Below are 13,269 nucleotides of genomic sequence, written 5' to 3' on the forward strand. Positions count from 1 at the left end.
TGGGTGATACTTAGCTTCAGCACATCTTGAAATAAACGCATTCTTAACTATAAATGAAATGCATAAAAATAAAAGGTGAAAATGGCTGCCTTTACGTAAATAGTGAATACGGTAAGTTTTATTAATAGGAATTAAAAAATAATGATTAGTACATCATTCTCCTTCATAAGTTTCTTGATCGAATTGAATCTTATAAATTCCCCAACTGCCAATTTATTAAATAATATAGAAACAATATATTTGGTCTGTCTATTATTGCTTGCTTTCACTTATGTAGAGTTAAATTATCAGTTCCTTAACATATTAAAAGATGCGGATAAGTTAATATCAGAATTTGAGAAATAGCATTAACGAAACAAATTTAGCTTTAACTTAAAATGTGCTAGGTTCCTTTTAATTACAAAATTCCAATACACATGATTCTTAAGGATTAAAAATCACATACAGTGTCTCACAAAAGTGATAAGTGATGGGACACTTGTGCTTTACAAAAGGAAACTGTAATAAAATAAATAAATAAACATGTACAAAAATTTTTTGGGTGTGTTTCATATTTAAAGTTAGTAACAATTATTAGATAACATACATTTTGTCAAAATATTAAAATATTAATTTAATAAAAATACAATTGTTTAGAACGGAGCAAAAAATGGCTCACATAAGTGATGGGACACTTACTTTTCCATCAAATATTTATCCAAAAATTTTACTTTTTAAAAGGTTTCAATATTTTGTTGGATTTCCTTTTACTTTTAAAACATGATTTAATCTTTTTGGGATGGATTCGACTAATTTTTTTGTGATTTCTGGAGTGATTTTACCCCATTCTTCTTGAAGCACCGATTTTAATTGTTGTTTTGAAGAAACGGTGTGTTTGAAAATTCTTGATTCCAATTCTTGCCAAATATTCTCTATGGGATTTAAGTCTGGAGATTGTGGTGACGTTTTTATTATTTCAGGTCAGTTATACAGCAGCCAGAGTCTAACGTTCAAAGCAGTGTGTTTGGGGTCATTGTCCTGGTAGAATTTAAAATCGTTATGAAGGTTCAATTTTCGTGCTGAAGATTTCAAATTTTGCGTTAAAATGTCAATATACTTGTACTGATCCATTATACTGTCAATAAAAACAAGATTACCAACTCCAGCGGACGACATACACCCCCATACCATAACTCCTCCTCCACCATGTTTTACTGTTGGCACCAAGTTCTGTTTGCGAAATTGTTTCCTGGGTTTTCTCCACACCAAGATTCTACCGTCAGAACCAAATATATTAAATTTACTCTCATCAGCAAATATAACTTTATTCCAGTAATCAGAATTCTTATTTATGTTGGATTTTGCGAAAGCTAGTCTGAGTTTTCTATTCTTTTCACTTACGAAGAATTTTTTCCTGGCTACTCTATCGTGATATCCAGTAGATCGAATTACCCTTCTAATAGTCTCAGGATTAACAATTATTCCATTTAATGCTTGTAAATCAGCAGCAACTTTAGGAGCACTCTTTCTTGGATTTTTTTTTTTTAATGTTTCGAACGATAATTCGCTTTATTCCATTGGATAGCTTTGATGGTCGTCCATGTCTTCTTTTATCCTGAATAATATGATTATTTTTATATCGTTTAATGATATTGAAAACGGTTGAATGACTCAAGCTAACTGTTTCAGCAGTTTTTCTAATAGATTTTCCACGTTTAATATGCAAATTAATAACTAATTTTCGAATTTCAGGTTAAGTTTCTTTAAGTTTAGCATTCATGGCTGCACAGAGCTAAAAAACACAAAAATTCCAAAACAAACTGGAGAGAAATACTGCAGACGATTTTATAAATTATTGCTAATTGCTTTTGAGTAAAATTAAAACCACCAAAAATATTTTTATTACTTATTTCAGACGATTATTGTTGCATATCTAATGGTGTCCCATCACTTATGTGAGCTATTTTTTGCTCCGTTCTAAACAATTGTATTTTTATTAAATTACTATTTTAATATTTTGACAAAATGTATGTTATGTAATAATTGTTACTAAATTTAAGTATGAAACACACCCACAAAAAATTTGTACATGTTTTATTAATTTATTTTATTACAGTTTCCTTTTGTAAAGCACAAGTGCCCCATCACTTTTGTGAGACACTGTATATAGGAAACAAATACAACTAATATTTCTTTATTCAGAATATTTTTTTTCTGCTTTCCGTGCTATTTTTAAATAATAAATTTTATATTTCTTAAAACAGTCATGGGGTTTGAGAACTATTTCTTGAGTTTGCGAATTCCGAAATATTTCATTTCAGACATTTAAGAATAAAAATTACATATTTATTTAACAATATTACATATTTACTTTTATCAAAATAAAGAGTATACATATTTACTTTTTATAAAAATAATTTGTGACTCAGTTTTCAACGTACAGTTTATACCTTTAACAATTTATGTTGTTTACATGATGTAAAATGTTATCATTTTTGAATAGATCCCTTAGACTTTCAGAAAATTTCTCTGTATGGGGCAAGGATATACTAAGAAACATGTAAAAGAGGATTGAAATAGTATAAGTACGTTTTTTTTATTATTGTCAGTAAAAAATAGAAATCATTCTAACAATACGAATTTTTAAGAATTAATTAATAAATTTGATTATCAAATTATTTTTGTGTAATATGAGAAATGATTTTGTAACGAAGAATTCGAAGATCAATCAATAAAATTCGGTATAAGAATTAATTGCATTCAAAGAATCACTGTACTATTTTTTTGAAATTGAGAATTAAAATGAAATTTTAATAACCTATTACATTATTTGGTTAATAATTTCTTTAGCTATTTTTTCATTGTTTTATTTTTCAGTTTGAAAAATAAAAGAAAGCAATATTCTGAAAAATTCTAAACAAATATCACGTTTAAGTTATAAATATGGCAATAATGACAAAATGCTTTTTATTTATTTTCTTCATAGACTTTATTTTTTTAGCTGAGATGAGTTTTTCTAAGGCTGAAATGTTCTTATTTTTTAGCAATAATGGAAAACTGAATATGTATTTCCTCATTTCAAAATGATTTGCATTTATTCTATTATTATTAATTTCGAAAGAAATTATAAATATTTAAAGAAAATTCGCACAGAAATGTAATAATTGAGACAGAGACTTCATTAGAATCGTGCTTATACTTCATTATCTATGATAAAATTTTAATTATACATCATATGTGAAAAAATACCAATTTATTTAACATTAGCACTCGATGGAATGTCAACGGCCATTAAATAAATTCCTCTAATTAACTTATTTGCATTGAACAAGTTATTTTACATAAAATATTACAGTACACAAGATCTTTCTATTATTTGTAATTTTGCTTTTAATAAATAAAGTTTGGAATTCTTTTAAAACCAATGAAAATGTTGCCAAAATATTTTAAAAAGTGAAACAGAAATATCAAAAAATAAACGTAGAATTCTTCAAAGTCACACCAATTACCATGTAACGGAGTGCTTATATATTTCCGTATTTTAAAATCGTCTGCATACATCAATTATTTAAAAATTTTGAAATGTAATAAACATTAAGGTAAAGGGTATAACAGCTATTGTTGCTATAAATCCCAATATCCTACGTCTTTCAAGTGTTACATTAAGGTATGTAACTAGGTGTGAGATGATTTTTTTTTAAGTTCTAAAATATTTATATTTTTGTGTTTTATAACATAGAAAAGATTTTAAAAAATATCTATGAAACCAAAATATATCAGTTAAGGTTTTTTTAACCGTATATACAATTAAAAAAAAAATTGGAAAAAAAGGATCTTTTTTGTCTAAAAAAAAAAAGGTATCAAACAAAAATCTTCTAATTTAGATGTTTATCAAATGACTTACTTAAAATTTTGCAGATAGGTTAAAAAAATATATTACCTAATTTATTTCTAATTTATTACCTAATTTTAAAATAAAAGTATATCCATCCACTTTAAGTATATGGGCCCGATTGATAAATAAAATGAAATTTTCAATTTTTTTTTAACATTGTGAAGCATTAAAACAACTATAGAATATTTCTAAATGAATATATTATTTATTCTCTATTTCAAGAACTGCAGAACATATTGAGATATTTGTATACCAAATTTGAAAAATATGTATTAGATTTTAATTTATGAGGTTTTTCGTAAGAAAATTCTATCAAAAATAGAATTTGAGGAAAGAGACGTAAAATAATATTAAAACGTATGTAAATTCAAATATAAAAATCAAAAATTGAAGAATTCCTAAAAAATTGATTTAATAACAAATTCAAACGGTTTTATAAAGAAAACCGTTTGGACATTAAGAATATTAAATTTTAAAAAAAATCTTATTTTCGCGCAAAAAAAAAAAAAAAAAAAAAAATTAAATAGTCACCTATTTTAAAGTAAAAGTTGCATGGATATATAAGTGATTACATTAAAAATGTAAAATTTTGAATTTTAAGATAGAATAGGAATATTATAATAGGAAAATTTTGTGTAGTTATTGAGGAAAAACTACAATATTTTGATTAATTTAACCAACTTTTGCAATTTGAAAAGCTGACTGCATTCTTTCGCTTTTCTTAATTAAGTTTGCCAAGTTTGGCAGAATTGCAGCAAATGTTTAAAAGAAAACGGAAATACATATCGTCACAATGACTTTAGTTACAAGTACAATAAAATTTAATCTTATAAAAGCATTCATGCAGAATCATAAAAAATATTTTGATGTACATTTCACTTTTTTTTTTATCCGTATAAAGTTTTAAAAAGACGAAATAAATTTCAGAATATCTAAAATAGTTTGCATACTTTTTTCACGGGTCACAGATCAAAGACGAACTCAAATTCGAAACAATTTATCTTATTTTCCAAGTCTATTCAAAATCGGCTTCTTGAGCAGACAGATAACATGCTACTATAGAAGCAATGCATATTGTGTAATAATATTAATAAACAGGTTACTAATATTATTAAAAATTTATTTATATTTATATTATTTGCAATTAACTTTATTTTATTTAACAACAAACCTTTCAGACAGAAATTTTGTATAATCATGACGGTGATTATCCTTAAAATAATTAATAATCATTTCATGTATTCGTTTGCTTTCGGAATCAATGTGTTAATTACCTGTGTCGTATTTTGGTTGCCAATTTAAATTAATTGGCTAGTCTATAATGCATATTATTTGCATGAGTTTATTAAATGATAGGTTTCGAACTTAATTTCGGACATAAAATCTACGCCAATATATTTTTTGGTCAGATTTTATAAGGTGGTGAATTAAAATATTTAAAGACCTTCTTGACTATTTTATTACTTAAATTCGATATGCCAAGGGAATGAAATGAAATAGCTTTTGTTTATCACTATGGCGACGAGTTGTTTCGCTGTTATTAATGATTACTAATATTTTCTCACGCACACACACTTGTTATTGGTAGAGATTGAAGATTATACGAGAAAGTTTCAATGCACATAGACTGTGAATAAAAAAAAATTAAATGTAAAAAAAGTATATATATATGAAATTAAAACCTATTTCTGAAAAAATCTAAATTTAAATTATTTCGGAATCGAAACTAAAAACTAAAAAAAGGAAAAAGCACCATTGCATTTAGAGAGCGCAAATGTAGTTACTACTAAAACACTGATGAATCTAGACTAATTAGCAATTGTTGGGATGAAGCGAGTGGACTATTTTTCTCGCGTAGGAATATTTGAGTGATTACGCTTCTGCCGCTTCGTACCGATGCATTCCTCCCGCGAACTGTTTTAACATGATGCTGTGTGCGTAATTGTCAATACCTGTGTTCGTTTCTTTTCGTTTTCTATGTTTAATAAATGTGCTGTCTTCAAGAACCATGCTGAGATTTATTGAAAAGTAACAACAAATTGGCAGGAGAGCATGGTTCTGGTTCGTGCTAAATTAAACGTTTTTATGTTTCGTTAAAATTTCTAAGTGAACTGTGTGACTAAAACGAAACTGTCAAAACCGAAATCGCCAGCATGGATAAATTAAATGTCCCTGAGCTGAATGGAACTAATTATTTATTTGGTCATTGAAAATACAGGCAGCACTGAGTTTGAAAAGATTGGACTCTGTGATATCCACGGTGAAACCAGATAATCTAAGTGAAAAAGATGTAGCAGAATGGAACCAGAAAAATTCTGACGCCGTTGCTTATATTAAGTTATCATTGTCAGACGAACAGGCCCTACAGTTTGCAGGAGAGGAAAATGCAAAAATTCTTTGGAATAAAATGAAGTCAACATTCACGGGTCAAACAGAAGACCGCAAAATAGATGCCGGCAATGAATTGAAAAATCTTCAAATGAAAATTAATGAATCGGCAAACGATTATGTTGCCAGAGCAAGAGGAATTGCTACGAAGTGTTATTCTTTAGGATTGGATGTCACACCTAGGAAGTTCGTTTACTATACAGTGCGCGGACTGAAAAGAAAATTCTCTAAAGTACGAGAAATTCTCAAAACCCAACGTGACAAGTCAATGGAAGAAATATTAGAAATTTTACGTGAAGAAGAAAATACCTGTTATTCGCCGACGAGTACTTGCGTTGAAGGAATCAATGCAGAAGTATTTTATTCTATGGAAAACAAAAGTTCTGGTGTAAGGCTCTGATAATAATATATAACAAATAATAACAATAATATATTTTTTCCTTTAACGGATGTTGCAACTGTGGTCAGTGGTGGTGCTTAATGAAGAAATTCCAACTCTCGGTGCCTTTAGATATTTTTTTATTAACAATAACAACAGAGTTTAAAGCTCAGGGTAAATTCCATTACCGCTGGGGTCCGTGCCTGCCACGCAAGTCCCCGCTCTCGGGGGTGGATATTTACAAACAGGAAATAAACAACAGGCGGGAGCGCCATCTATGTACAATCCGTATCACTCCCCACCTGAACTTACATAAGTTCATTTTCCATATTACAAATATAATCATAAACAAGATGAAAAATAGAAATGCATAAATCATAACATTACAATAATATAAAATATTCTTCCGATTAATGAAAATTTATGAATTAAATTTCAATACCATATACAAACAATACAATTATTAACTAAACATATATATTTAAGGATTTATCTCTAAATTGCAAACAAGTTGAACTGAGCGTTTTATGTTTCCTTTGGGAGTTTTGATGAGAAGAGAACGAACTTGTCCGTCTCGTCCTGGACACAACTCCAAAATTCTTCCTATCATCCACATATTCCTTGGATAACGCTCATCATTAATTAAAACGGCATCATTTACCTTAAATGAACAAATCTTACCTGGCTGTGGAGAGATATAAGCTGATCTCAAATTAAGCAAATATTCCTTTCTCCACCTATTCCAAAAATGATTCAAAATTGTTTGTTGATATTTAATCCTTTTTGTTAAAGAATCTCTATTTACATTTAATTCCTCAATTTTAGATTGTATTACTGGTAAAGATGCTAATCTTTTCCCAATTAGAAAATGAGAAGGAGTGAGTGGTGAAGGTTCGGAAGGTTCATTGTACAGATACGTGATAGGCCTAGAATTAACAATAGCTTCAATTTCTAAAAAAATGGTTTCTAATTCCTTAAAAGAAAGACTTGATTTGCCAATAATCTTCTTTAAACAAGTTTTAATTGTACGTATCTGCCTTTCCCAAAACCCTCCCCACCATGGACTCCTCTCAACAATAAATTTCCAAACAATACCTTTGGAGGCAAATACATTTTTAACTTCAGGATTATTAATATATTTCCACCATTTACTTAATTCAGAATTTGCCTTTTTAAATGTTTTAGCATTATCAGAGTAAATTACAGAACACAAACCTCTACGAGAAATAAATCTCCTAAAAGCTAATAAAAATGAATCAGTACTCATATTATTAACTAATTCTAAATGAACAGCTCTTACTACAGCACAAGTAAATATTATCAGATAACACTTATCATTAGAGTCATTCACAAAAAAAGGTCCTGCAAAGTCTACGCCAGATACATCAAATGGTGAATGTTCTAGAATTCTGTCAGGAGGTAGTGGAGCTACCACCTGTTCTCCAGTCTTTACCTTAAAACGTCTACATATGAGACAGTCATTCAATACCCTTTTTACAAATTGTCTACCTTTGATGATCCAGAATTGTTCGCGCAAGTGAGTTAAGGTACCTTCAACACCTAAATGGCCCATCTTGAAATGAGCATCCAATATCAGTAATTTTACAAATTTATCGTTGGATGGGAGAAGCCAAGGATGCTTCGCCCTCATGTCACCGCTAAAAAACTGCAGACGACCCTTCAATTGCAGCAGATTATTTTCATCGAGTTCAGGACTCAGATTATATACGCACGAGTCCTTGGAGATGACACTCTTAGAAAGAAGCTGGTGAATTTCAGCTCCGAAATATTTTATTTGAGTAGCCTTGATCCAAGAATGTAAGGCTTCCTGAAGTTCGAAAGCACTAAAAGGTCCACTAAATTTTAAAGAACGAGGTTTAGAATTGTTCATAAACCTTTTCACAAAAGCTGTAACACGCAAAAGTTTTCGAAGATTGCTGTATTTATCAATGTTAATACAGCTTGAAATACAGTCATCAACATTGGTAGTAACAACCATTGTGTTGACGGTTTCAGTTCTCCGTCGCTCTGAGGAAAATATTTCTTTATCACAAATGGAATCAGAGAGAATTGACGAACACTGCACAGGCCACGAATGTACCGGCCGAGACAGCCACTCAGGTCCCGTCCACCAAAGAGAACTTGAGAGAAATGCTTTCGCCGATTCCCCTCTCGTAGTTAAATCAGCAGGGTTTTCCGATCCACTACAATGGTTCCAACAGAGCGGAGAAGTAAGTAACTGCACCTGAGTTACTCTGTTACACACAAAGGGTTTCCATATTTTTGCCGATCCCTTCACCCAATGGATAACAATTTTCGAGTCACTCCATAAATAAACTCTTTTAATTAAAGATGGAAAGGTGTCCTGCAAGTATTTCGCTAAGCGAGCACCGATGAGTGCTGCCATCAGTTCCAATCTCGCAAGGGTTAAGGTTTTCAAAGGAGCAACCTTACTTTTAGACATAATAAAGCTCACCTTAGCACTTCCTTCTTCGGTGATGTATCGGAAATACGCCACAGCCCCATAGGCTTTAGGACTAGCGTCACAGAAGATGTGGAGTGAAATGTCATTCGTTCTTAATTTCGTAAACAGTTTTCGTTCAATCCGCAAGTTATCTATAGCAGAGAGTTCAGAGCACCAAGTGTTCCATTTTTCTTCCAAATCCTGTGGTAGCTGTTCATCCCATTCGAGGCTCCTTTTCCATAATTCTTGAATGAGAATTTTAACTGTGATTACAAAAGGGCTGATTAGTCCACAAGGATCGAAAATTTGAGAGATTACTCTCAGCACATGTCTTTTAGAAGTTCCGTTGGTGATTCCAAATTCCAAGGAATTCCTAACATCCTTTAAATTCAACTTAATTTCATCCTCAATTGGATCCCAATTCAATCCTAAGAAACCCGATCCTTGCCCATGATCAGTATTTTCTTTATACCCATTCTCAAACCAAAGTTTATTTAACTCGACACAATTAGTTCTTAATTTCCTTAAATTAAACCCGGCGGAGCGTAATATATCTATAGCAGAAGAAGTTAACTGATAAGCATCCTGCGCGGTATCTGCTCCATAATATAAGTCGTCGACATATAGAGAATTTAACATTTCACAACATTTAGGATATTTATCTCTAAATTTCCTTATATGAAATTTTAAAACGCAAGCCAAAGCAAAGGGAGATGTAGTTAAGCCAAAGGGAAGACGATTAAAATTAAATACTTGCTTTGAGCCGCCCGTATCGTCCGGAAACCATAAAAATTTTAGATATTTTCTATCTTCCTCTGCAATCTCTATCATAAGAAATGCCTTTTCTAAATCTCCGCAAAACGCAATTTGATTTTCCCGAAATTTAAGAATAACATCCAATAAATTGGCATTAAGATTAACTCCTGTCTCAAGTGAATCATTCAAAGATTTTTTATTTTCCCCTCCCTTACTACTACAATCATAGACTATTCTTACTTGAGTCGTAGCTTTATCGTCACGGATAACCGCTCTGTGAGGCATATAATATCCCGTCCGAGTGTCTTTATAAACACATTTTCCGACAATATCGCATTCTAATTGATCCTTAACAATTTTTTTGTACTGGTCCGCAATTTCGGGATTTTTATTTAATTTCCTTTCCATTGAATTAAAGCGCCTTTCCGCAACTTCAAAATTAGAATCCAATTCAACTGGAGGTCCCATATTATCTTTCCACATTAATTTGCAAACATACCGTTTTCCATTAAATTTCAAATTATTTTCGAAGGTTTTAATTAATTGATCATCCCTCTCAGAAAGACCTCGTATTTCGTTAGGAAATTCCTCTATCTCCCAAAATTTATTGAGCTCAAACAAAATAGAAGAAGAATCCATTATCAAACAAACATTTTCGCAACTTTCTGTCGAATCGTCCCTCTTACCGACACCCCCTATTAGCCACCCGAAGACTGAATTTATGACCCAGGTGTTCTGACAGACCCTTTCCCGTTGGTCATAAACAACTTCCCAAAAGGAGTCACTGCCCACTAGAATTTCCACCGGAACCCCCTTGTCAAATGAGTCGGCAAGTTGTATGTTTTTCGTCTTCAACTCGCTCAAAATAGAGTCGTCTGGAATGTTTAAAGACAAGTTAGAAATTATTTCTATTACAAGAGCTTCGAGAATATAAAATTTTGTTCGATCATGCCTATTCTCAAGCTTCAAGCATACGACCGGATATCGTTTTTTATGAGCCGTAGTTTGGCCAAAAGAATATATAGCAAGCTCTTCGTATCTTATTGGTTTGAGATTTAACGCTTTAGCTAATTTAGCCGAGATAAAACTCTTGTGAGAAGCGCTATCCAAAATGGCACTTGTTAATACCGACCTTTTATCCGAACTAGCAAAGACCGAACAAGTTTGTAAAAAGGCCTTATTTTTCGCATTAACATTACTATGCGATACAGAAATATTTTCAACATTTTTATTTAACATCGAAGGCGAATTATGAGAATTACTTGAGATTTCAGTTTGCCTTCCAGCTACGTTTCTCACACTGCTAAGAGGGTTATCATTTTTTCTACATACTGATTCATGGTGAAATTTAGAAGAACATTTTTTACACACGATACCTGATTTACAGAATCTGCTCATATGATTTTTTTTAAAACAGTTCCAACATCTACCCTCAACCTTAAGTTTATTTATTTTTTCTTCGATATTCAAAAGTTTACAATTTGTTGAATCATGACCGTTTACGCAATCGCAAAATATACAAACACCTTTTACCTGGGTATGCAATGCCGCTGCGGACGAAACATTTTTTGGCCTTAAATAATTTTTTTGATACCTATTATAATTTGGAGAAAAGGTGCGTTGAATTTCAGAACTTTTTGGGTTACTAATAATCGACTCACAAATTTCCCTCGATTCAACTTCGTTTCTTAAGAAATCCATAATTTCCGAAACCTCACAGTTATTATCCTTACTGCGCTTCCGATGAAAATCTAAAACCAAATCTTGGGGCAATAATTTTAATAATAAAGGATTCAACAAATGACCATAAGATCCCTCCGTAACATCTAGAGATTTTAAATTTCTTATATTTATTTCAATGTCGTCATACAATCTACGCAAGCCTTTAACATGGGAGGAATTTCTAACGGGCTCTAAATTTAGTAGTCTAGACATATAGGAATTTATGATGAAATCCTTACGCCCATAGCGTTGATTTAAAAGCTCAATACAAGAATCATAATTCTTTTCATTTAACTCAAATCCAGCAACTACGTTGTACGCGGGGGGAGAAAGCAACGATTTTAAGTATTGAAATTTTTCTATTTTAGTTAAGGAGTCATTATATCCGATTGCACTATTATAGCAATTAAGGAATTCCATGAAATTTGTATCTCCAGAAAATCGTGGAATTTCTAATTTAGGTAGTTTAAGAGCCGAAACTGCATTTATTGATTTGTTTAGGCTCGAATTAGATTCCTGGGCAGAAGTATTTACGGTGACCTGTTTTAGATGACACCTCAATTTAATTTTGACTGTTAATATTTTATCCTCATATTCTTCAGATCCTTTTAATTCCGATTTGAATTTTTCTGGATCGGTAATAAGGTCTTCTACTTCTTGATTATATTGTTTTAAAATTTCCTCTTTAGTTCCTAAAAGTTCAAGGATTTCTTCCAAAGTATTTAAGTCGCTTTTTTCTTTTTCTTCCTCCAGAGCTACATGCGCTCTTTTTAGTAGCTTAGTGACGCTGCTGCGAACACTGCTTCTCTTTTCTATTATCTTTGTTAATTTATCCATGCTTAAATAAAATATCAAAGGTCTTACCCGTATCCAATCTTGATTAATTTCCCGGCCGATGCACCATGTTGCAACTGTGGTCAGTGGTGGTGCTTAATGAAGAAATTCCAACTCTCGGTGCCTTTAGATATTTTTTTATTAACAATAACAACAGAGTTTAAAGCTCAGGGTAAATTCCATTACCGCTGGGGTCCGTGCCTGCCACGCAAGTCCCCGCTCTCGGGGGTGGATATTTACAAACAGGAAATAAACAACAGGCGGGAGCGCCATCTATGTACAATCCGTATCAACGGATAAAGCAATTGTCGCAATAGCATTTAGTTATACATCAACTTTAAGGAAACAAATTTATAATTATAATTACTATAGCAAAAATTTAGATAAAATAAATAAAACAGAAAGTAATTGTAATAAGGAAAGCTATAAAGATTTTATAGATGTGGATAAAGGTCATATTGTTACAGGAAATTTAAAAATTATTGAATCCAACTCTTAAGAGAGTTAATGAAAGAGGAACTAAATTTAGATTAAGAGAAAAATAAACAATAATAAAATCTTAATTTCTATTGGAAAAGATTCGGATATTTTTATTGCTAAATTAATTACCATTGGCCTGCGGAAGGTTTCGGAGAATGGAAAGTGCGAATTTCAGAGGAAATTAAAGCAAAAATGAATACAGATATTGACAGATCTAAAGAACGAGGGATTTATTTTAGCAAAATATTAAAAAAAGAAATAAAAAAATTTAAAAGAAAAATTTGTTATTACAGTAATAGATAAATCAGCAAATAATTTCTGTTTAATTTGTAAATATTATTATAAAGAACTATTAATTAATGAATATAACTC

General features: G+C 31.1%; 1 protein-coding gene across 1 annotated transcript; it reads right to left on the reverse strand.

Annotated features, from left to right (window-relative positions):
- Positions 1 to 7,122: 7,122 nt before the first annotated feature.
- LOC129962828 (uncharacterized) lies at positions 7,123 to 12,420 on the reverse strand. The gene has a single exon (XM_056076826.1). It carries the CDS (start codon positions 12,418 to 12,420, stop codon positions 7,123 to 7,125), a length of 5,298 nt encoding a protein of 1,765 aa, XP_055932801.1.
- Positions 12,421 to 13,269: the final 849 nt, after the last annotated feature.

This window comes from Argiope bruennichi, chromosome 3, assembly GCF_947563725.1.
Source record: "Argiope bruennichi chromosome 3, qqArgBrue1.1, whole genome shotgun sequence".
In the NCBI taxonomy this organism is placed as follows: domain Eukaryota; kingdom Metazoa; phylum Arthropoda; class Arachnida; order Araneae; family Araneidae; genus Argiope; species Argiope bruennichi.